General features: G+C 37.7%; 1 protein-coding gene across 3 annotated transcripts; it reads right to left on the bottom strand.

Moving 5' to 3' along the window:
• Positions 1–408: 408 nt before the first annotated feature.
• On the bottom strand, positions 409–24,885 carry LOC114701453 (killer cell lectin-like receptor 2). Of its 3 annotated transcripts, none has more exons than XM_028881563.2 (7): positions 24,728–24,885; positions 22,737–22,899; positions 21,176–21,265; positions 20,069–20,290; positions 17,983–18,125; positions 16,316–16,419; positions 409–2,703 (listed from the first exon to the last, which is right to left on the bottom strand). In XM_028881563.2, the coding sequence occupies exons 2-7, from the start codon at positions 22,846–22,848 to the stop codon at positions 2,544–2,546; spliced, it is 831 nt and encodes a 276-aa protein (XP_028737396.2). In that variant the 5' UTR covers positions 22,849–22,899; positions 24,728–24,885; the 3' UTR covers positions 409–2,543. The 3 variants fall into 3 exon arrangements, with proteins under 3 accessions (XP_028737396.2, XP_037059966.1, XP_037059965.1); XM_037204071.1 differs by having other exon boundaries at positions 409–2,465; XM_037204070.1 differs by lacking the exon at positions 21,176–21,265.
• Positions 24,886–26,582: the final 1,697 nt, after the last annotated feature.

Here is a 26,582-nt window from a genome sequence, read left to right as displayed (position 1 = left end):
ATGGGGGGTGGGCTGGGGGGAAGGGGAGGGGGGCAGGAAGGGAGAGAAAAAGGGAATCTGTGGCTATTATGTAGAACTGAATAGTATTATAAAATAAAAAAAAAGAGAAAAAAATAAATCTTATTATAGAAGCATAAAAAGTAATAAGTCAAGTTTGAATAAAATGACAAATTTAATACTGTTGAATGACTTATTTCAGAATATGAAGACTAGACAGTAGAAAATATTTAACATATAATTTATCAAATACAACATATACATATTATGTTGATACACAAACCTCTTACAATATTATAGTTAGAGGACAACAAATCCAATAGAAGGTGAGAAAATATAAACCGATATTTGAAAAAGGAAAACATATGAGTGGCCAATAAGTACTTGATAAAAGATGGTTACTATCACTAGTTCTTAGAGAAATGTGAATTCCTTTATTCATCACAATAGTAAAAGCCCAAAGCATTGATAATATCAAGTGTTGGTACAGATGAAGGGGCAAAGGGAGCTCTCTCATATTGTAGAGAAAGTAAGATGATACAAGCCATGTGAAACATACCAGATGTTTCTTGTTAAATGAAACTGTACTTAACACAAAGATTATAGTATCAGAGTTCCAGATGTGTACAAAAAGAATTAAACATATGTTCACACAGTGACTAACACAATTAGCATAAGAACATTTTTTAATTGTTAAAACAGATCATCTATTCACATGTGAATGCCAAAATATTATGAAACATTTGAGTAATAGAAAAGTGCTTTGTAACAAAAACAGTGAACCACTGATCTGTGAAAAAAGCTTGGGCTAGCTAAAAATGATAATGATAGTAATAATAGTAAGAGATGCAAAGAAATATGGAGTTAATCACAAATCTCTATTTAGTATATGAAACTATGGAATGTTCCTTATTAATTGACAGTAGAAGAGCATGCTGGCTTACCTGGGCTCAGGTGGGGAGGCAAAGGGGCAGAAAAGAACTTTGGGTAGTTAAAAAATAATGTCCCTCAGGGTTTTATTGTTCTCTTAGTGTGTCTATTGCTGTGATGAAACACCATGACAAAACAACTTGGAGAGAAAAGTGATTGGTTTGCTAATATTCCAAATAACAGCCCATCACTGAAAGAAGTCAGGGCAGGCACTAAAACCTGGGAGGAACCAGGAGGCAGAAGCTGATTCAGAGACCATGTAGGAGTACTGGTTACTAGAAGATTCCCATGGTTTGCTCAGGCTCATTTCTTATGGAACCCAAGAACACCAGCCCAGAGCTTACTCCACCAACAATAATCCGGGTCCACTCAATCAATTGTTAAATGATAAAATTCCCTATATGCTTGCCTACAGCCAGATCTTATTGATGCACTTTTTAAATTGAGGTTCCCCCTCTCAGATGTATCTAACTTGTGTCAAGTTAACATAAAAATAATCTGCACATGGTTCTTGAAGAAATGTACATAGTTTTTAAAACTCATATTGCTGATGACTTAGAGTAGGTACATTTTGTTACCTACATACTACAAGGTAATATTTTATTTTTTTTAATATCAAGGTCCCAAAACAGACATCATAAGTCAATAACAATTTTAGATCTAAAGGACATTACAAGTGAATTCACTGACACTAGTGAATATGAGGAAATATTGACAGTGATATGATGCAGAAAACTGACAAATATGAATATAGGTTATGGAGTAGAGTAGATTACTTAGTCAATACTAAATTTATTGAGTTTTACAGTTTTAGTATGATGCTATAAAAGAAACTGCTTGTCCCTAGGAAATATCTATAGACAGTTTAATTATTGTCATTATCATTATTATCATGCTTAATGAGATAGTATCACACTAGCTCACAATAACCTCAAAGTTATTATGTAGATTAGGCTACATCACAACTCATATACCTATAAGATTATAAGTTTGAGCCAAGACATCCATCTAGCTTCAAATAATATTACTGTATCTATATGGTCTCAACAGCAAATCAATGAGACAACAGGGTATGAGAACACATATGGACTATGGATGGTTGTATGAGTTCCTTGAATTAGCCTAGGAACTATTCATCAAATCTAGAAATATATTTTATAGTAAAAGAATGCTTCTTAAAAATAAATTTCTCTACATACAAAAAGTAATGAACACTAACCAACCAACTAACAAACAGAAACCTACAGCTGTACCTTAGTCCTTATTTGTGAAGTCAGAGCAATGGAGTACAGAAATGGCTTATCCTAGTGAGAAGGAGATGGGTGTGCTGTTTTTCGTGGTTCTGTTTTTGGATCTGTGTGTCATCCAGGAAACAAAGAGAATGATACTGCAGGCTTGGAACAAATGGTATCCATTCTCCAGATATAAGCTGCTGTGTTCACAAGAAGTAAGATGACTTCTGCTGTTTTAAGACAGGTTTCAGAAGAATGTTTCTTCCCTTTGCCATTCCTTACCCTGTTTGCTTGGCTGATGGAGTCCTGTGGTTAAGACATTCAGTCATTAAGTAGACACAAATCATCCCAGGAAACCAACAAGGATGAGAAAATGTTCCATTTTTACTTTTCCTTCTTACTGCACACTGAATGAGGGAATTTATCCATTCTCTTTTCACAGATACAGGGGTGGGTTCTACCACAGTCATCATGATGTATACCTGTAAACCTGAGATATGCACAGCCTCCAATTTCCTTCAATGATTTCACTGTCATCAAATTACTATAAAACCAAACATATAATGGACAGTTATTAAAATTTGAAGCTTTTATTGATGCAAACCATGATTTTAGAAACAAAGATTATTTGCCAAAATATACAGAATATAGAACCAATTATGTTTTACTAAAGGGTTTTGTTTTCTCTGAACTCAAAGAAAATGGTCTTGGGCCAGTGACATGGCTCAGTGGATAGAAGCCATTGCCATGAAAGCTGACACCCTGAATTTAACTCTCAGATATCACACAGTAGAAGGAGTGAAATGACTCTTTCAACTGCCCTCTAGATACAGATATGCTGTAACATGGTCACACAAATGAGCATACATTCACAGAAAATTTTTTAAAGTAATAAAAAATAAACAGAAAAATTATTTGTTGATCACAATTTATCACTTGATAAGTTTCTTGATTAATATTTATTCCACACTGTTAATTTTTCATCATTAGGTAAAGTTTTGAGATTACTAAGGAATATTTTTACACTAAAGTTGATTTCCTATGATACTTTCTCTATAAAGACCTTAAAAAAAAAACAAAAAAATAATGAATGTATGTGGCATACAAGGTAAGGTATTATGGCTTGGGCAATATAGAGAGTTTTAACTGGGCTAGCCTGATGAGAATCTGCATCAAAGAATAGCAGAAAGAGAATAGAATCCACAGAACTCCATGGGGCTGAGAGTACAAACAGATAAATCTTCAACAAAATATAACCTACTTTGAGCCCTGAATTTAAGTTATATGGAAATAGAGTATTCAGATTTACCCTGGGAACAGAAAAGAAAGATAAATGAAAGTACATGGCCCATGGATCACAGACAGAACAGATAAGGTACAGCAGAAATGAGTATACACATTGGCTAGCCATGAGATAGGATTATGGATACAAGCAATAAAGCCTGTTGAACATGGGCAAAGAGGAAAGGACCCAGTAGGCGGCAGCTGGCAGCATCTCCTGACTCAGCCTTCCTGTTCCTAGAATTCTCCTCTCTTTGTCCTGCCTATACTATACTTCCTGCCTGGCTACTGGCCAATCAGCATTTTATTTATCAACCAAATCAAAGCAACACATTCACAGCACACAGAGCAATATCCACAGCAATTAACTATTCACAAAATATACATGAAACTCATATTCTGCATCATGAGCTCTTATCTTTACCTCCATGTTGATGCCCATCTAGTCCTCTAACCAAGAAACACAAGTTAATCTCACAGTATCTCACTAGGTTCATTAGACGCTAACATTATAAGCAAGTGTCCAAGCTACTGCATTTTCCCACTGGAGAATATGCTTGTTGAATCCACAGAAACCTTCTGACTCACTTACTGAATCCTCATGTCTGGTTCTAGTAATCACACCACCATCAGGGAACAGTTCTGCAGCATAGTCAAGGTCCACAAAGATCACTTAACCTGGATGCAGGCATCCTCTCAGCCCTGCACCTCACTTTAAATATCACCACCTGCCCATTTCACTCTGCATAGTGCTGTAGGATGCAAACAAATTTAACTCTGTGGTCATTCATGGTGAACACCATCAATTCTAGCCCTTGAGAGGTAGAGGCAGGAGTAGTTGAGCAAACCATTATGAAGTGATAGTACATAGAGAAAACACAGAATTAATCATAATAATGTGTGTGCTTTGGACATATAGATATAACCCATAAGGCCTTCTGTTTTCTGACCACTGCTGTTACAGTTTGGCCACCTCTGTGACAGCCTGCTTGAGAGTGTCCTTGGAGAAGACAAAGGAAGTTATTTTCCTGAATATTTGGTACCTAGCTGTCATCCTCCTGGGGCCACATTTAGAACTGAAGTGAGCCAGAATTGCATTGTTCCCATACTGAGAATGAAAGGTTCCTGAGAAAGTTGCTACTGTAGATACTATGCTACAGATAGTTTCTGTAGCTGCTGAAAAAGAAATTCAGGAAATACCATGAAGAAAATGGCATCATGAGCAACATCCACAGAAATAGTACATTAAATCACAGAACTTCAGACATTAGGATAACCACCTAATGTGTGTAAAACAAGTGTGGTTGATATCTTTCAATAGAAAAGGGACAGGAGAGACTGGCCCCCACCTCCCATCCTGCCCCAGACTTCCCTTCTGGACAAGAGGGGAGTGCCTGGGCTCAGCCTAGATCCCATCCCTGGGCACCAGCCACTGCAGGGAAGACCTGCCCAACTTGGCCCCAGATTCTGGACACCGGGCAGGATCCCTTCTACCCCCACCCCTACAGGGAAGGCTCCCCTTCTCCAAGACCCCCAGCAGACCCTGCAATCTCCACAACCTGCCCCCACGCCCATCATGACCTGAGACGCCACCCACTTCCTGAGACTTAGAGACTGGCCCCCAGCTCCCATACTGCCTTGGACTTCCCATCTAGACAAGAGATGCATGCCTGGGCTCAGCCTAGATCCCATCCCTGGGCACCAGTCACTCCAGGGAAGACCTGCCCAACTTGGCCCCAGATTCTGGCCACCTCTCAAAGTGAGAGCTGAAATCAATAAAATAGAAACAAAGAGAACAATACAAAAAACTAATGAAACAAAGAGTTGGTTCTTTGAGAAAATCAACATAATAGACAAGCCCTTATCCAAACTAACCAAAAGACAGAGAGAGAGAGCATCCAAATCAACAAAATCAGAAATGAAAAGGGGGACATAACAACAGACATAGAGGAAATCCAGAGAATTAAGAGAATCATCAGGTCATACTTCAAAAACCTCTACCCTACAAAATTGGAAAACTAAAAGAAATGGATAATTTTCTGGATAGGTACCACATACCTAAGTTAAATCAAGACCGGATTTAACTATTTAAATAGTCCAATAATCCCTAAGGAAATAGAAACAGTCATTAAAATTCTCCCAACCAAAAAAAGCCCAGGACCAGATGGTTTCAGCGCAGAATTCTACCAGATCTTCAAAGAACAGTTAATACCAATACTCTCTAAATTGTTCCAAATTCCTTCTATGAGGCTACAATTACCTTGATTCCTAAACCAAACAAGGATACAACAAAAAAAGAGAACTAAAGACTGATCTCCCTTATTAACATTGATGCAAAAATACTCAATAAAATACTGGCAAACAGACTCCAAGAACACATCAAAACAATTATCCACCATGATCAAGTAGGCTTCATCCTAGGGATGCAAGGGTGGTTCAACATACGACAGTCTGTCAATGTAATACACCATATAAACAAACTCAAAGAAAAAAAAACCACATGATCATCTCACTAGATGCAGAAAAGGCATTTGACAAAATCCAACACTCCTTCATGATAAAGGTCGTGGAGTGATCAGGAATACAGGTAACATACCTAAACATAATAAAGGCAATTTACAGCAAGCCAACAGCCAACATCAAATTAAATAGAGAGAAACTCAAATCAATTCCACTAAAATCAGGAACAAGGCAAGGCTGTCCACTCTCCCCATACTTGTTCAATATAGTACTTGAAGTTCTAGCCAGAGCAATAAGACAACATAAGGAGATTAAGAGGGTACAAATTGGAAAGGAAGAAGTCAAGCTTTCCCTATTTGCAGATGACATGATAGTATACTTGTGTGACCCCAAAGATTCAACCAAGGAACTGATACAGCTTATAAACACCTTCAGCAACATAGCAGGATACAAGATCAACTTAAAAAAATCAGTAGCCCTCCTATATACAATTGACAAACAGGCTGAGAAGGAAATCAGAGATACATCACCCTTTACAATAGCCACAAATGACATAAAATACCTTGGGGTAACACTAACCAAGCAAGTGAAGGACCTATATGACAAGAACTTTAAGTCCCTGAAAAAAGAAATTGAAGATGTCAGAAAATGGAAAGATCTCCCATGCTCATGGATAGACAGGACTAACATAGTAAAAATGACAATTTTACCAAAAGCAATCTACAAATTCAATGCAATCCCCATCAAAATACCAACACAATTCTTCACAGACCTGGAAAGAATAATACTCAACTTCATATGGAAAAACAAAAAACCAAGGATAGCCAAAAGAATCTTGTACAATAAAACAACCTCTGGAGGTATCACAATCCATGACTTCAAGCTCTATTATAGAGCTACAGTAGTAAAAACAGCTTGGTACTGGCATAAAAACTGATATGTGGACCAATGGAATTGAATTGAAGATGCTGACATTAATCCGAACACCAATGAACATATAATTTTTGACAAAGATGCCAAAAGTGTACAAGGGAAAAAAGAAAGCATCTTCAACAAACGGTGCTGGCATAACTGGATATCAACGTGTAGAAGGCTGCAAATAGATCCATATCTATCACCATGCATAAAACTTAAGTCCAAGTTGATCAAGGACCTCAACATAAATCCAGCTACTCTGAACCTGCTAGAAGAGAAAGTAGTAAGTAGTCTTGAACACATTGGCATAGGAGATGACTTCCTAAATATAACGCCAGTCGCACAGACACTGAGAGAAACAATCAATCAGTGGGACCTCTTGAAACTAAGAAGCTTTTGTAGAGCAAAGGATACGGTCAACAAGGCAAATCAACAGCCTACAGAATGGGAAAAGTTCTTCACCAACCCCACATCTGGCAGAGGACTGATACCCAGAATATATAAGCAACTCAAGAAATTAGACATCAAAATGCCCAACAGTCCAATTAAGAAATGGGCTATAGAACTAAGAGAATTCTCAACAGAGGAAACTCAAATGGCTGAAAGACATTTAAGGAATTGCTCAACATCCCTAATTATCAGGGAAATGCAAATCAAAACAACTCTGAGATACCACCTTATGCCTGTCAGAATGGCTAAGATCAAAAACACTGAAGACACTTTATGCTGGAGAGGATGTGGAACTAGTGGAACTCTCCTCCACTGCTGGTGGGAATGCAAGCTTGTACAACCTCTTTGGAAATCAATATGGCGCTTTCTTAGAAAATTGAGAATAAATCTCCCCCAAGATCCAGCTATACCACTCTTGGGCATATACCCAAGGAATGTTCAATCATACCACAAGAGCACTTGCTCAGCTATGTTTATATCAGCATTGTTTGTAATAGCCAGAACCTGGAAACAACCTAGATGCCCTTCAACTGAAGAATGGATAAATAAAATGTGGTACATATATACAATGGTATACTGTTCAGCAGAGAAAAACAATGACATCATGAGGTTTGCAGGCAAATGGATGGATCTAGAAAAAAATCATCCTGAGTGAGATAACCCAGACTCAGAAAGACAAACATGGTATGTACTCATTCATGGGAGGATACTAGATGTGGAACAAGGATGACTGGACTACTACTGATATCACCAGGGAGGCTACCTGGAAAACAGGACCCCAAGAAAGACAAGGGGATTGCCCAATGACGGAGAAATGGATGATATCTATATGAACAGCCTGGACATGAGTTGGGGTAATGAGGTGCGAGGGGCGAGGGAAAGAGAGCTTGGGGGAGCGGGAGATCCCACCTGGATCAAGAACAGAGAGGGAGAACAAGGAATAGGAGACCATGGTAAATGAAGACCACATGAGAATAGGAAGAAGCAAAGTGCTAGAGAGGCCCACAGAAATCCACAAAGATACCCCCACAATAGACTGCTGGCAATGGTCGAGAGATAGCCGGGACTGACCTACTCTGGTGATGGGATGGCCAAATACACTAATTGTCGTGCTAGAAACCCCATCCAATGACTGAGGAATCTGGATGCAGAGATCCACAGCTAGGCATCTGGGTGGAGCTCAGGGAGTCTAATTAGCGAGAAAGAGGAGGGTTTATATGAGTGAGAATTGTTGAGACCAAGGTTGGATAAAGTACAGGGATAAATAGCCAAATGAATGGAAACACATGAACTACGAACCAATGGCTGAGGAGCCCCCAACTGTATCAGGCCCTCTGAATGGGTGAGACAGTTGATTGGCTTTATCTGTTTGGGAGGCATCTAGGCAGTGATACCGGGTCCTGTGCTCATTGTATGAGTTGGCTGTTTGAAAGCTGGGGCTTATGCAGGGTCACTTGGCTCGGCCTGGGAGGAGGGGACTGGACCTGCCTTGACTGAGTCTACCAGGTTGATCTCAGTCCTCGGAGGAGGCTTTGCCCTGGAAGAGGTAGGAATGGGGGGCAGACTGGGGGGAAGGGGAGGGAGTGGACAGGGGAGAACAAGGGAATCCGTGGCTGATATGTAGAACTGAATTATATTGTAAAATAAAATAAAATAAAAAAGATTTTAAGCTATGTAACAAAAAAAGATTACAAAAAAACCTTTAGCAATTATTATAGTTTTAAAAATAAATATTTAAGAAATTAAAATAAACTAGAGAATAACCATAAAACATCTTCATTCAAATGAAGTCTCTCAAGATTTTAACTTGAAAATCAAATAAAGTACTTAAAAATGTCTACAAAAAAAAAAAAAGGAAAAGAAATATCAACAGTGACATGTTCCAGAAAACTGACAAAAGTTACTGATAGGACTATGGATTATGAATTAAAACATATTAATAAATCATCTACATTTATTAAGTTTAATTTTTTCAGTATAATGTAAAAGAAAATGCTTGTCACTACGAAATATTTATGGATGGCTTATTATTGTTATTGTTATTACTACCATTATTATTATTAGGCTTAAAGAGACAGAATCTTACTATGTAGCACACAATGACCTCAAATATACTATGTAGCCTAAGGTTACCTCAGACTTATTTACTTCTGAGATTATAAGTCTTTTTTAAATTTTATTTTATAATTTAATTTTACATATCAGCCACAGATTCTCTTGTGGTTCCCCCCCCCCCCCGCCTTCCCAGATGGGAATGGGGGGTGGACTGGGAGATTATATGTCTTAGCCAAACCAAACTAGTGGGAACTCATGAGCTGTGGTTCAATAGCTTTGGAGCCTCTGTGGGACTGGACTAGCTCCTCTGCATAGGTAAGACAGTTATGTAACTTGATGTGCTTAAGAGGCCCCCTGGCAATGGGATCAGGATCCATCCCTAGGGCATGAGTGGGTTTTTTTGGAGCCCACTGCCTATGGTGGGACACCTTACACAGCCTTGGTCCAGGGGTTGAGGCTTGGACCTGCCTCAACTGAGTTTATCAGGCCCTGCTGACTCCCCACAGGAGGGAGGAGATGGAAATGGGGCTTGGGAGGTGGGGAAGACTGGGTTGTGGAATGAGGGAGGGGAGGGGATCTGTGGTTGGTATGTAAAATGAATACAAAAGTTCTTAGTAAAAAAGAAAAGAAAAAAAAATTATAAGTCTTGAACATTCACATGCACCTGACCTCAATGAAAATTAGTGTATCTATGGAGGTTCAACTCATCATCAAAAGGATCAAAGAGAGTGAGAGACTGAGAATACATATGGATTGTGGAAGGTTGTATGAGTGTGTTAAACTAGTCTGAAAATTATTCACTAAGTCTGAAATTATTTTTTGTAGAAATAAGTTCATTCTAAAGATGATAAGTTCTTCTGTGTACAAAAAGTGTCAAACAGTAGCTAACCAACTAACAAACAAACAGAAACCCACAACTGCACCCTAGTGCTTAACTGTGCTGTCAACGCCATGGATATTGGAACGGTTTCTTCTAGTGATGAAGAAATATGTGTGTTATTTATTAGAGTTCTGTATTAAGTTCTGTGTGTCATTCAGGTAAAAAAGAGAGTGATTCCTCAGGGCCCTGGACCAAAGGCATCCATTCTACAGACACAAGCTGCTGTGTTGTGCAAGGAAGGAAAATGGCTTCTGCTCTGTTTAGTCAGATTTCAGAAGAATGTTTCTTCCCTTTCCAGCTCATCACCCTGTTTGCACAGCCGACTGAGACCTGTGGTTAAAACATTTGGTCGTTAAGTAGTCACAAATCACCACGGGAAACCAACAAAGATGACCACATTCCATTTTTAACTTTCCTATGCACTGCACACCGAATTAGATAATTTATCCACTTTCTGTCCTCAGATACAGGAGTGAGTTCTAACACAGTCATCATTATCTACATGAACTGACAAATGCACTGCCTCCTGTCTTATGTGGTGATCCCATTACTGTCAAATCACTATTAAGTGAAAAATATAATGGAAAGTTATTTAAATTCAAATCTTATATTGATTCAAGCCAAAGTCTTCAAAACAAGATTTATTTACCAAAATGTACAGAACATGGCATCAATCATAAAAATATCAATAAAAGATTTCAATCTTCTCTAAATGCATACAAATGGTCTTAGGCCAATGACATGGCTCAGTGGGTGGAGGCCATTGGCATCAGACCAGGCAACCAGAGTTCAGACCTCAGATCCCACACAATAGGAGAGAAGTGATGTAGCTGGAGTTTTCTCTCTGGGTCCCGCCAATTCTCACCAGTCCAGGAGCCCACTTATAAAATAATCATAGATGCTTATATTATTTAAACTGCTTGGCCATTAGCTCAGGCATATCATTGTCTAGCTCTTACTATTATATATAGTTCATTTCTATTAATCTGTATTTTGCCATGTGGCTCATGGGGTATTGGTACCTTACTTCTTCCTTGTCCTGGCAGTGGCTCTAGCAGTCTCCCCCTCTGCCTTCCTGTTCCCTCAATTCTCCTCTCTGTTAGTCCTGCCTATATTTCCTGTCTGGCTACTGACCAATCATTGTTTTATTTATATGAAGCAATATCCACAGCAAAGTGACTCTTTCAACACTCCTCTCACTGCACCTGTGCTGTGACCTGTGTGTCACAATACATGTGAATACATGCACAAAAATAAGTGGAATGAAATGAAAAATAAAAATGGTCTTTTGATCACAACTCAGGTTCTTATCAACTTCACATTGTTAATATTTTTGTGAGCAAGTTAAATTAATTTTCAGTATTTCCATAGAACAATTTTACACTAAAATTGTTGTCCTATGATACATATTACAATAAAGACAGTTTAAAAAGAAAAAAATAAATGCATGTGACACACAGGACAAGGTCTTATATGCATGCATTTTGAGGAGAAAGGGACATTTGTAAAATAGTCACAGAAGAGGGATTGTGACTGTTGTTTTGGTTGATTTTCCTTTTTCCTCCCCCTCTTCAGAGCTATTGAGACTTCCCTGAAATATGGTGATCAACTGACTCCCCTGTGTCCAACACAGCTGCCATCTCTTATGGACAATGAATACTAAATCCACAACTACCTTCCTGTGAAAGATAATTAAAATGTTAAATAAAAACTAAAACACAGTGCCGGCAGTGGTGGCACATGCCATTAATCCCAGCACTTAGGAGGCAGAGGCAGGTGGATATCTGTAATTTTGAGGCCAGCCTGATCTACAGAGTGAGTTCCAGAACAGCCAAGATTACACAGAGAAACCCTATTGAAAAATCAAAAGAAAAAAAAAGAAAGATGATACATGATTATAACCTCGCACTAGGGAGGCTGATTTAGAGGACTAAAAACCAGAATAGAGTGGGCTATGGAGCAAGACCCTGATCAACAAAAACCAAATTCAGTTCATTTATGAACAGGCAGAAAGCAGATTCCTATACAGTCTGAGGCTTCAGTAAAGCTAAGACTCCAAAAACATCATTAAACATGACAGCCAGTCTTTCTACTACTAGGCAGGGCAAAATAAATAGTGAATCTACAGAAAATGATCATTCATATACCAAAGAATCAATCCAGAAGTATCAAGAGTTGGAGGCCAGTTAGGGAAATACAGTGAGTTTGAACCAGGCTAGCCTAATGGGAATCTATGTCACAGAATACCAGACAGAGAATGAAATCCACCAAAATCCATGGGAATAAAATGGCAATGGAATAAAACTTTAACCAAAGATCCCCTTCATTTGACATTGGATTTAAGCCTTGTGGAAAGAGAGGATTTTGATTTACAATAGGAACAGAAAAGGAAGATAAATAAAACTAGTGACCATGGATCATATAAAGAAGAGGTAAGGTACAGTAGGGATGAGTATATACATTAGCCAGCCATAAGATATGATTATGGTACATTCAGCAAGGCAGGTGTATTGAACATGGGCAAAGCAGAAAAGATACAGGAGACAATAACCATCCACAAGATGCACATGGAGCACACATTCTGCATCATGAGCTCTTGACTTTCCCTCCATGGTGATGCATTCCTAGACTTCTACCAAGAAACACAAGCTCATAGTTTATCACTAGGTTCCTTAGAAGCTGGCATTGTAAGCAGGTGTATAAGCTTCTGTACCTTCCCACCGGAGAAAATACTTGTGGTGGCCACAGAAAGTTTCTGACCACTGGACTTCCTCACAGAAGCCTCATGTTTAGGCCCAGTAATCATACCATAATCTGGGAACAGTTCTGTAACATAGTCAAGGTCTACAAAGATCACTTAATCTTGATGCAGACATCCTTTCAGCCGCTAGAACCTGACTCTAAATGTTACCACATGCTCATTTCACTCTGTATGGTGCTGTAGGATACAAACAAATTCATTAACTCTGTGGCCTTTCACAGTGGCAAACACCAACAATTCTAGTGCTTGGGAGGTGGATGTAAAGGAGCAGAGCCTGACTGTATGAAATGATACTTCCTATAGAAAAAAACAAAATTAATAACAATAGTGATAATCTGTATTATTTGTACATATTAATACATCATGTAAGGTCTTCTGTCCTCTGGCCACCTCTGTGACAGCCTGCTTGAGAGTTCCCTTGGACTAAAGAGGAAGTTATCTTTCTGCAGATTTGGAATCTAACTGTCCACACTGGCAGGACCATGTTTAAACAGAAGTGAGCCAGACCTGCCATGTTCTCAGGCACCGAATGAAAGGTTCCTGAGAAAGTTACCACTGTCGATGCCTCAGATAGTTTTTGTAGCAGCTGAAGAAGAAATTCACTGAATACCACAAAGATAATAGCATTATGAAGAAAATTCAGCACAAAGAGTATGTTAATCCCACAAAAACAGACAATAGGATTACCAACTAACTCATGTAAAATAAGTACAGTTGATATCTTTAATGGGATTAAAGATAGTCACACCTACCTGTAGTCTCAGCACTTGAGAGACGGAAATGCAAGGATCAAGAGTTCAAGACCAGCCTGGGGACACAAATCTCTTTCAAAACAACAACAACAACAAAAAAATTAAATTTATTTTTAAATAATTATAAAAGTCAACTTGAAATGTAACTAGCTAAGAAAGTTTTTAAAGGACAAACACAGAATTATTAGGGGATTTTTTAAAATTTGTATTTCTAAAAAGATCAATAATCAGGAAAAATGATGAATATGTGATATGAAGGCAGAGAAGGGGTTCTGAGGATTAAAGGATAAAATTGGATGAGTACTGGAAAATAATGGACAGGAGAGAATAAAGGGTCAACCAAAACTAAGGATGTATAAAAGGCCTATGGAGATCCGCTAGCTGACCTACACAAAACATACTTCTTTGTGTGTGTGTGTGTGTGTGTGTGTGTGTGTGTGGCTTGTTTGTTTTAGGCAATTTTTGTCTTGCTGGATTTTTTTTTAGTTTGATTTTATTTTCCCTTTTTTGTTTGGTTTTTGTTTTGGGGAGAGAGAAAAATAACAAAAAATTGAGTGCATAGGAAGGGAGGAGGGGAGGAACTGGGTATTAAGGGGGAGAGGAAAACCTGATCAAAATATTTTCTATGGAAGCATAATTTAAAATATCAAAATATAATATAAAAAAGAGTTAGATCCACAGAAAATATGAATTATTAAGTGAAAATCAAAGTGCAAGGCAAAGGATACCTCCAAAGGAATTACTGGTCAGTGAGGCCACAGATGCCTCCAAACAACCAGGCTGCTTCTGTGCCCTTGGTTTTCCACCATAACTACATGGAAACACCCTATTTCTGAAGACACCACACATTTGGTGTCAGGACATGAAGAAATCAATCTCAAACCAATGAGGAAATATCTTCCCTTAGGCTATCTTTCAATTGGTCAAAAGGTGCTTTTCAGGTTACTATGGGAGTGCCTTAGCTACGGTTTTTATTGCTGTGAAAAGACACTACGACCTCGGCAACTCTTATAAAGAAAACACCTAACTGGGGTGTCTCCCTTACAGTTTCAGAGCTTCAGTCAATTATCATCATGGTGGGGAACATGGCAGTGTGCTGGCAGACTTGGTGCTCGCTACCTCTTGATATGCAGGCTACAGGAATTCTGCTGACACACTCAGTGGTCTTTAGAGCATAGGAAACCTCAAAGCCCACTCCCACAGTGACACATTTCTTCCAGTACACTCCCACAGTGACATATTTCCTCCAATAAGATCCCACCCACTCCAACAAAGCCACTCCTACTAATAGTTCCACTCCCTATGAGATTAAGTGGGCCAATTACATTCTAACTTCCAAAGGGAGAAAAGATTTGAATGGTCTTACCCAGCACTGGAGCCTGCATGCCACAATACTGACCTGCTGGGCAATATGTCATGTTTGATATTATCATCCAGATCAAAAGCCCATGATTGCAGAGGTCATGGCCTCTAGCATGAAACCTGCTACTATCATTTTGCTAAGTTCTCACATAATCAAGTTTGATTTTTAATATTTATGTTTATGGCCTGGACCTACATTGCTCTCAACCTCCATCAGAGATGTTTCTTTTGTCAGTGGTCAGTGGTCATTGCAGAGAAGCAGAACTGGTAAAATTGCTTAGGAGAAGTGCACATGTGCTCAGCCTTAAAGGGGTCATCTTCATAAACCCCTTTTCCCCCAAACCACCACTACCATGCAGGAAATAGGAAGGAAGAGGAAACAGAAAGGATGTCAGAACTAGAGAAGGAAAAAGTACTGTGAAAAGCATGTTCTGGACATGACAAAATTCCTGCACAGATGAGGAGGCATATACTACCACGTAAGGAATGACTATTGTTAGGTGATGGCTGCTGGAAAAGGGAGATTGACTCTTTTAGGTGGGGGTGGCCACCGGTATGTATCCTTGCTGCAGTGGATGCCCTACCATGCACCTAGGGACAGCAGCAAATAAGGAAACACGAGTTAGAGAGGCACATGTTAAACAGAAGCAGAGGAATCTTGGGGGTTTAGGGAAGGATACGATCATATTTTATTTTATGTATATGAGATATATTCAAGAAAAAGAAATATTTCTAATAAAGATAATCAATGAATAGTTTTCTACCAGATTATAAATTAACATAAAATTTGGAGTCAACAATATGACATCTTGAAATGGAAGGTAGATATACATATATACATATATAGATATGCAAAAATGTTCTTATATTTATAAATAAGAAACAATTTATATAAACTACCAAAACAAATGAAGTGAATGTTTCAAGAATTCATACTCATAGTATCTATCAGTAAGATCTAGTCACTTTCAAGTGATCTTAAGTTGTTGATTTGCTTGTGTTCTCTGCATCTTAGAACACACAACCCTTAGCTGTGTTCATTATTACATCACTAGCAGTCAGCTTCTAGGCTGTTCCTCTTCCCTGTCTAATGCTTGCTCAAACACTGCCTTGTGCATCTTATCCTTAGCTGTTAGTTCCATTGACAAAGAGAAAAGCTTTGCGAAATGAGAGAAAAGCCTTTGCACACAATCCTCCCAATTCTGCACCAAGTTACAGTGTGAGGACTCGGGAAACTCACAGTTTAGATGGGCCACCGTCACTCCATTGCCATTTCCTTGTTGTTGTTTTATATAATAACCCAATCCAATAACTTTTTGGCTTAATTTGGAGCTGAAGGAACTTCTGTAAGGGAAAAAAATCTTATCTGATGATAAAATTTTCCACTAGCTGAGAAAAGAACAGGATAACAGGTCCCAGCTATTCTTATGTTAGATCTCTGCTGTCCTGTCCTCCAGCCCTTGAGTACCTCCAAGCTCATTTTTAAAGTGATTTCCCACTAGTAGCTCATTTATGTCAAAACCAATGTTAGTTACATAAGTTATTTAAAATAAAAACTTCAGGTATCTAGGAATACTAGGTTTGTGAAATGATTTATGTCTTTAGACCAAGTCTCACTATATAACCAAGGTTGACCCTGAACTCACAACATTATTGCTTGTGCCTCCTATAAACTAACACACTGCATACATGGTTCATTAAATAATTTCTGACACTCTATGATTATTCAAATGTGCATTCCCAAAGACCACAGAGGCATGTGTGATGTGTTCATATGGTAAGTAACACCCTGTCTTCATAGCAAATTAATTAAGATGAAAAGTACTGTGTGAAAAGCTGTGCATTAAGCTCCATGTTCCAGAGAGGAAGCCATTCTCAAGTTTACACCTGGAAGTGACAGAAATTGAGGAGGAAAGAGACAGGTATTTGGAAAAATTTATTGTCTTACATGTGACATGCAAGTGACATGATGTCTAATTAAATTTTGGAACATATCTTAAAATATGGGTTTAAATTTAATTATAAATTTAATTATGATTAGTATATCAAATGGAAAATTACATAATTATTTGACATTAAAATTATTTTGCTGTTAATTTTATACATGTATTAAATTGGTGGACAAATTTTGTAAAATGTTTTTAATGGCAAAGTTTTCAAGCCGACCCTGCAAGCATTTCTCTAGAAAAATATCGTCTTCATATTAGAAGAGATTTTGTTAGGAATCATTTAAATAGAAAATGTCTGCACCTTGGCACCTTTTTTTTCTTTTAATTACTCATTTCTGAAAATAGACATCTTTAAAAAAACCAAAAAATTAGTATGAAGTAAAGATTATGGAGAGTTTCACTGACAATCACATTGGAGCTACCTGGTAAAACTACTGAGTCTCACAGTTCTAATATAATTTCCATTTTGCAACTAGCTCCAGAGGTCAGTTACTTTCTCTATTGTCATCCAATTACACATCTCAGTCAGTCTCACATCTGGGTTCCAAAGAGCAAGCAATAGACCAAGACGTCACTGGGTGTAGTTGGGACTCTATGGAGATACATAACTGTCACTCACAGGGTGTACTGTACCAAAGGTTTAAATTTATTTTGGGAAAACATGCTCCTCTGTGGGACTCTCTTGCAGACACCTAAGAGAGAGGAGATTACAAAGACATGGCTGTTTCTTTAATGAGTCTTCTCATAACAGACCCTGTGTCCTGACACTAAGCCAGGAGCAGGAAGGAGTAGCCTAGGATACTCTTACTGCACAGTTTTTGCTCACATTACAGGCAAAACTTTCACAACACTTAGAGGTTTCTCTTTCAATAGACCTGCCTGGGCTCAGTATCTCACTATCCAAGGGTTAGAGACAGAGTCTAAGAGAAGAAATTGACATGTTAATAGTCTACTGTACCAGTTCATCATCATCATCTATCCTCAAAAGTGATAAGCTGCAGCTCCGGCATTTCTGTTCACATTCATTCCAGCGTTTATTGTCGATGATGAAATAATAACATTTTATGCCATAGCAGAACCAGTGTCCTTCAACCTGTTTGCCTATAACAGAGAAGGTAGATGGTGAAAATTATTATTTTCTAATATTCTGTTATTAGAGCATTGTTTTAATTGAACATCAATAACTAAGTAAAATTTCAGAGCTCTAAGAAATTTAAATTCCAGAATGTTAAGAGACCCCTTTTACACCCATGCTCTATGGGGTGGTTTTTATAGCAGTAGATATATAGAAACAGCTGATGTGTCCACTTTGGATAAATCAGTTAAAAAAAAAAAAAGGTAGCACATGCACACAAAAGAGTAGTATTTATCCTTTAAATGGCTTGGCATGAAGACTTATGCCTATAACCTGAGCACTACACAGAATGAAACAGGAGGATCACCACCAGTTTGAGGCCAGCTTAGGCTAAGTAGGGACTTCCATGTCAGCCTTGGCCATAAAGTAGATTCTAAGACAGCCTGAGCTACAAAATTAAACCATGTCTCACACCTATACACCTAGAAAGAGTGATGCTCAACCAATTTCTGAACACAGATGTACTCCAGGATGGTCTGAGAAGTTAAAAGGTCAGGCACAAGATAATACTTTATGACTTAACTCAGATGAGATTTTAACACAGCCCAACTCTAAGAAGCAGAGATTTGTGAGAGCTGGAGTATGGGGAACAAACACTTTGCTGCACAGAGGCAGTTACAAGGATGACTGAATTCTAGACCTGCAGTTCATCCTCACATACTGTGAACTTAAGGTTGTGCTGTGGTCCGTGTTAAATGTTCTTGCCTTAAGAGCAATAAAAGACACATGAGGGAGCTTTTGAAGGTGTTGGTCTACTCTCCTGATTATGTTGATGCCTTCAGTGATATGCCCACATACCCAAACATGTCAAGTTGAATACATTAAAATGTGTGTGATTTGTGTAGCAATAATACCTCAATATGATTATTTTGTTTAGTGAGGGACTGAGGATGACCATGCTCTATTATCAAACTTTATCTACAACCTTTGTTTTCCTGTGAAGAGGTATCACTGTGTAGCTCAGGCTAGCCTGGAATTTGCTGAGCTGTCCAGATTGTCATTAAATTTATAATCCTCCTGTCTCAGACTCCTAAGGACAGGGACTACAGCAATATGCTACTATTTACAGCAGACAAAGTTATTTTTTAAAATGCAACATAATATTTTTCATGGGTCTGAAATATTTCAAAAATTTTTGGCACTTTTTTCCTATCATATTTTATAATGTGTCAGTTTGAAAGATATTATTATTCCTTGCATAGTAATGATTTTAACCCCTACCATGGTGAAGTGAGATCATATGCAAAAGCTCTTTGTAAACTATAATTCTGGACACAATATTTAATAATGAATGATAAACTGTGTCAATTAAAGTTAACCAGTCACAATACAAGGTAAGAAAGGTTGCTTGTAAAGCTTGATATTTTCATCTTTCTGGCCTCATTCACTGTGTCACTGACAGTTACACAATGATGGACACCATTCAGAAGTTCCATAATGTGCTGCAGTGAGCTTCACTATGGTCACAAACAGGCCAACTCTCTCATACCAAGGCAGAAGGAAAACAAACACACCATTATTTTTATGACTGCATCCATAAAAATTCTCTGAGTCCGTTTCACCCTAAGAATTTGGTGAATGCACTCTTAATGGAAACTTCCATGTTCTGTCAGCAACAAAGCTGGAGATTCAAACTTGCCCACATACAAAAAGATCCTGAATTGTCAACTGTGGGGACTTACAATTATATCCTCTTAGAGCAGTAGAAGCCAGAACAGCCACTGAGTTTCTAGAGGCTATAAGATTCTCCAAATTCAAACACAGATATCTGGGGTTCCAGGCCCCTCCATGAGATTACAAAACCCCAAGCCATTAACCCCAAGCATTTAACTGCTAATTGGACTTCAAATCTTCTGGGGAGGAAACATTAGAGAATAAAGCATTTTTTTATTCAAGATCCTCTCCTTACCTCTTTGCTGTTTGGAATCTAAAACAAATTTAGTTTCCTGGTAGCATCTGTTCAGTGTTCTGTTGAGTATGTCCAGATCGTGTTTGAGGGCATTGTAATCTATAGACTTATTTTTCAACATTTCTTCTATTAAGTAACTCTCATTTTGCATGGTGCTGTTCTCTTGATGGGAATTATTTAGAATTTTCTGCAATTCATGTTTTTCTTGACTATACTGAAAAACTAAAATTAGTAGCAGTTATAACACAAAAATGCTTATAAGGAGTAAATATTAAAATTTAAGATAACAGAGAAAGTCCAAATTGACAACTAACACATATTATTACTGGAACTGGTACTTTGACATTTAGAAAGTAACACCTCAATTAACTCACTATAGGAATGGAAATACAAATTTCTCTCTATCAGGGTAACATTAATGTAAAGCAAACAATATAGCTGAATAAAATTATTTAGCTTTTCGCAGCAAAACTTTCAAAAACATACCTAAGTAAAATATTCAGTGAATACTTAACATAGCATGAGAATGTGAACTTAGAAATATTAAGAAATGGCACAATTCTCATTGGACTGGAGGGAAAGCAAAATATCCAGCATGTTGCCATGTCTTAGTACAGCCTGGGAGTGATTTCCTCTAAAAATCTGAAGGAATCCAATAAAGCTTAAGTTTTAATGTCTCTGTACAGATGAAGTCTTTTCATTTAACCATGTCCTTAATATATGCCGAAAAAAAGGAAAAGAACATCATCATTTCTTTTGCATAGCTGTTTCTCACAAAATTTTTACATACAATTCACAATCACCTAAGCTCAGAAAGCAGACTACCATTAAGTCTTCAAGGAACAATACCAATAATGAGACAGAAAAAGGCAGTTCTCAACAGCCCCAGAGTTAATAAAATAGGTATGTATGGGAACAAGACACTACAGTGTGTCAGCCCCCCCCCCAAAAAAAACCAAAACAAACAACCAAAAACAAAGTTCAGAGTTATCTGGCACATCCCCTGATTATAGGCAGAAAAATGGACAGAGACGGTTAACTGCATAATTAGTGTCTAAAGTTAATTCTTAGGTAGATAGACAAAGAAGATGTATACCAGTTACTCACTGTGTGTCACTAACACTGCAACTATCACCAGCAGAATGGAACAAAGGACTCCAAGAGGTATTGCAATGAGGTGCCACGGAACTGGACACTCTTAATCAACACAAACAAACAAACAAAAAGCAAAGCAAGAAAATAATCACTATGAAAAGAGCACGTCACAATACTGGTTATAATTTTGTGTAGCATGGAAATGAGGGGATATTGGTCTCTAACAGTTTTACAGAATTCCATCATACAAGCTGACTGAACATGTGCTTTCAAAATTTATAGCACATCTACCTAAAATGCACCCACTACAGGAATACTACATGTGTGAAGTTTCACAGGACTTCAAACTTCTTTTAAATTTGGTCTTATATTATCAATCCTTCTACTTCAGCTTAAGTAGCTAGATGACAGGCACAGGCCCCTCGGCCAGTACTACAGGATCAAAAGTGCATCCTTTAGAAAGCACTGGAGGCACAGACACAGTCCAGGTAGATGATTCCAAACTAGAGCATACAGTCAACCAAGGATGCATAAGTGAGGATGAGAGGAAGGATGGAGGGATGGATGCTCTTGAGAACTGTAGGGACCATAGTTGATATGGAGCTGACCTGTGTACAGGTCCATCCTTTCTGGGGCCAGAAGTCAACTCTTTTTTTCCATAAGTTCCATATTTCAAGACAACCCTAGACATCTTCGTGTGTCTGATGTTTTGGTAATCTGAAAGCCAAGCCTCTGATTATCACTCTGTCAAAGAAGTTAAAGTTCTCAGCCTGGAGTTCAACTGTTACAGTTCATACAGAGTAAACAGAAAAAGAGAACAGAAAAGTGAAATTTCCTCTTTTTTATTAAATAAACTTAATTATTCTTTGACATTTCTGCAAACTCATAATGTGGTTTAGTCATCCCTATACCCACTACCCTCTCTCATCCCCTCTCTTCCTCTGCAGCTTCTCCTCAGTAGAGACTTCCACATCTGATAAAATACTTTTTCTGCTTCATTGCATTAGATGTTGGAAATATTTAAGATGCTTAAAACACCTTCTGCTAAAGGGAAAGTATTGTTTCTAATGCATACTTTCCATTTCTTTAAGATTTCATTTCTCTAGGACATTTGGTGTTTCTTCAGATTCTAGTTTGTAACTTTTAAAGGTTTCAAAATTCTTCTTGACTAGACTAATGAGAAAAACCTCCTAATAGTTTCTCAAATTTGATGAAATGTATTCGCTTCTCACCTTTCAACTTTCAAGAACTGTTTTCTTATAGACCTCTGTTGATCTCTTCCATCTATATGGCTTTCTCTGTTACCAGCTAACAGTTAAAAATAGAGTTATTGTTTTCTTTTCCTTTTTTCCTTTTAAGGATCATAACTTAATTTTTAAACTTATTTTTGAACAATTTTCTACATGATTGCTCCCTCACTCATACTCATTTTTCTTCCCCCTCCCCCATGCATCACCAAGCCCAGTTAAAATGGAGGGTATTTGTTTTCTATAGAAGCCAGTAGGATACTGTTTTCAAATGTCAAAAGTTAGAATGCATAAAACAGGTGAATTTAGACACTTAAAACACTTACCCCTGTGGCCAGTTTCACTGGGCCCTTGTGTGTCATCAGCCCTTTCTCGATTCTGCAAGTCTGAAGACTTATGGAATTTCACAGTTGTGTAAGTGATCTCCTCATCACACATCTTGGGATTAAGTGAAGTGTGTTCTGTGTTACAATCTGTCTTGAGTAATTTCTAAAGAAGAAAGTAAAATGTCCACCTTTAGGAAGGTACCTGGATCTGATTCTGCAGTGGGGTGGGAAAGGACAGGGTCTGATTCATTCCCCTAATGATCCTAAATCACATGTGTTTATCCTGACTTCCACTAGACATGAGAAGTCTTTGAAGTTTTCTGTCATGTATACTTCTAATGTTCACATCACTTATTATTAGGAAATACAAAAAGAATTAAAAATTTACTATTAAGTTATTGTAATATTGGCACAGCCTATTTGTTTAAAATAGTTAACGTATAAAGTGTGTTAGGCATAACTGGTACCACTGCAAATCTTTGAAGTGTTTTTAAACTATCAATTCAACAACAGAGATTTCTGAATATATAAAAATTTATACATTTTTTTTTTGAGACAGGGTTTCTCTGTGTAGTTTTGGTGCCTATCCTGGATCTTGTACTGTAGACCAGGCTGGCCTCAAACTCAAAGAGATCCACCTGACTCTGCCTCCCGAGTGCTGGTATTAAAGGTATGTGCCACCACCACCCAGCTTATTTATACATTTTGATAAATATTTGAATATAAAAGGAAAGTTCTTGTAGTCTTTTCAATTGTATTCGACTCTCAGAATTTCCAAGACACCACCTCCAAAACAGTATATGTAGGTTAATACTGCAGGTAGTTAACATTTTGGGCTCCATAAACATAAATACTTCTTGGGTTAAGTCCAAGCACCTAAGCTATCCAACCTCTCCACCCAGATTTAGACTACGCATTCTTCTCCAGGGTCAGGCCTGGTAAATGCATGGAACTAGGAGAGATCCTACTGCATGTGGTAATCCATATACAGAAAGAAAATGCCACATGTTCTCTAACATCTGAGGCTCCTGGCCCCAACTCTTCAGACATGCTATATAACTTGGAGTGACTGCAGAAAGCGGGAAAATAAAAGGGGATTGTAGGGGTGGGGTGGGGGAGCAATAGAGAGCGGCATAGCAGGAAAACTCCTGAAATTTTAATCTCACATCATTCAATACACATGATTATTTCACATATTATATTCTAGTATATGATGTTGCCATAGGATCCTGTGTAAAAATGCATTTTGTCACTGTAAAGAAGAATTAGCTAATGCCCATGATGGATTCGATCTGATTACAGATATTAATAATTATTAAATAGTAAATATGTGTAACTCACCTTGCCCTTTACACTCACAACTGAGATGGTACCCAAAAGATAATAGGAAAAACAAATAGTACATGGAGTGATTCCTCTCTAGTTTTTTTAATTTATGAAGTTTTCTGAAATTATTCAAAATTTCCCTTATTTGCTGAGAAAAAGTAAACTTTCTATTACAGAATTCTTTTTCAAAGTCTTTATTTATTATTATTAGGGTTTTTTTTGGGGGGGAGGGGATGTTGAGCTGAGGTTCATGTGTCTAGAGCACAACTTTACCAAGTGAGTCCTCTTATTCCACCTTTATGTGAGTGCCAAAGATCAAACTCAGATGGTCAGTCAGCTTGTGTAGCATGTAGTGAGTACGTTACACACTAAGCCATTATACCCGGTTCCTGTTATGACTTCTTCAAGATGGATAATATATAAACATTTGACCCAGCTAAAGAGTAATGAACTCCATAGAACCCTCTAACTAACTCTCTTAGCACACAGCAGAAGTAATAGCCCACTCAAAAATAAAATAGACAGTGCTAAACTCTAGTTTTCACATACTGCCAGAGTCAACCAGATCTAACACAACCAAAACGGTTTCCCCAGCAATTTCAGTCTGATGTCACAATATCTGAAATTCTCTCAAGTGATAGAAAAACAATAAAAGTAGCTGTTACCTGTGTCTCGACCCAGAAATGATTTTGTTGCAGGGAATTTATCCCCCAGGTGGGGGAAAAAGTTGGCCTTCCCTGGACTGATCCTCTCAGAGACTCCAAGAGAAAAGGCAAAGCTGAATCTCCTCTGGGTGATACTTAAGCTCAGGACTTTTTGCCCCTCCTCTTAACCAAACTGAAAAGAGGAAATTGCATGATGAAAGCAGATTCTGATGTCAAAGGAAAGAAACAACATATCATGTCAGATGCTGCAATCACGTTCATAATTGATATTTGAATACTAAAATATAACACATCTACAGAGAAAGTGAAATCAGTGTGTTACCAAAAAACACTAGTAAAAAGAAGTGACTGACATTCCTCCACTCATAATTTTGTAACAGACTGTTGTAAATTTTCCTATGTTACCAATAGAAAAAAAAATATTTCCTGTTTTTGGAATTATGTTTATTATACCTGTGTATTTTACGATGTCTTTAAAGCCCTCACATTTCCACTGTGAAACTTATCGTAAACACTTCTGGCTTTTTATTCATATATAATGTTTACTGAGAACACTGTATCATTCCATATGCAGTAATCTATTGCTGATAATTTTATGGTGCTACTTATCAAATCTAAGACACTGAGCATCCTCCACAAATACTTTATCAGTGAGCTACAGACTTAGGCTTTGATTCTGGTTTTTGCTTTTTGTTTGTTTATTTGTTTTTGTGTTTGTTTTGTTTTTGTTTGTTTCTTTTGAAACAATTGTTGTATCATACTTACTATGTAGCCCAGGCTGGCCTCAAACTCACAGGACTCTTGATTCAGTTTCTTCACTGCTGGGATTACAACTATATACCACCACACACGGATTTACACCATGATTCTGGTTGATAGTTCCTATTAAATGAAAAGTATTTCTATGTTTTATAAGTACTGATCTATGAGCTTTTTTAAGCTAACTATAGCTATTAATCATTTGTATACAGCACACATTAATTAATCCTCTACTGCTGAACGCCTAAGTTGTTTTACAAAATTTTATTGTTAGTTTAAAAACTACATGGGATATACATTAGAATATACTTAAAAAAACTATTTATGCCTTGAAGTCAAAAGATTATCACAGTCCCTCTAGTTCATTTGCAGTCTACCAGTTGTGTGTGAAAGTATTCATAATTCACTTTTTTAAAGATGAGATAAGGTTAATTTTCGTCTATGTGAATTCTGCCCATAGGTTTGTGAATGAGAATTCCTGGAAAAAAAATGTGTCAGCAAAGACTGATTTACTGATTAAAACCACAATGCTGGGGAGAGGTTGGAATGTTGTAGATCTAGATGCATTAGCTTACCAAAAAATATCTCTAGCCCTTTAAATAGCCATTTCTTGCCCACCTATGTCAGAACTAATGACTGTGACTAATAAAGACTTCATGAAATCTATTAACTTAACAGACCACAAAGTTCCACCAACCTGAAAGCTAAGAATGTCATCTGATGGCCTATACATCTTCCTCCATCTTTCTATAACCACCTCTCTGATGTACCCACCAATCTATGTTAAATTTGCTCTGATTTAGAACTTTCTCCATTCTGTGAAACTACAAAACTCCCTGAAACTGTTTCCACCTTGAACATGGAGCTATGATCACTTAAAATGGCTCCAGAATAAACTACTGTTATTCCCTCTAAAGTGAAAACTGTTTTTATATCAGCAGATCTCCATTCAAAGCTCTTGCTGTGCATATTTCCAGTGAGGTCTCACACTCTAACACTGAATGCTGAAGACTTTAGAAACTTCATTGAGACTGGAGATACAGTTACAGAGGAGGTCCTTGAATGGCATTTGCAAAGACACAGGGTTAACTACAAA

This window comes from Peromyscus leucopus, chromosome 3 (genome assembly GCF_004664715.2).
Source record: "Peromyscus leucopus breed LL Stock chromosome 3, UCI_PerLeu_2.1, whole genome shotgun sequence".
NCBI lineage: Eukaryota > Metazoa > Chordata > Mammalia > Rodentia > Cricetidae > Peromyscus > Peromyscus leucopus.
The sequence above is the reverse complement of the archived record's forward strand: the minus strand, read 5'-3'. Positions and strand labels throughout refer to the sequence as shown.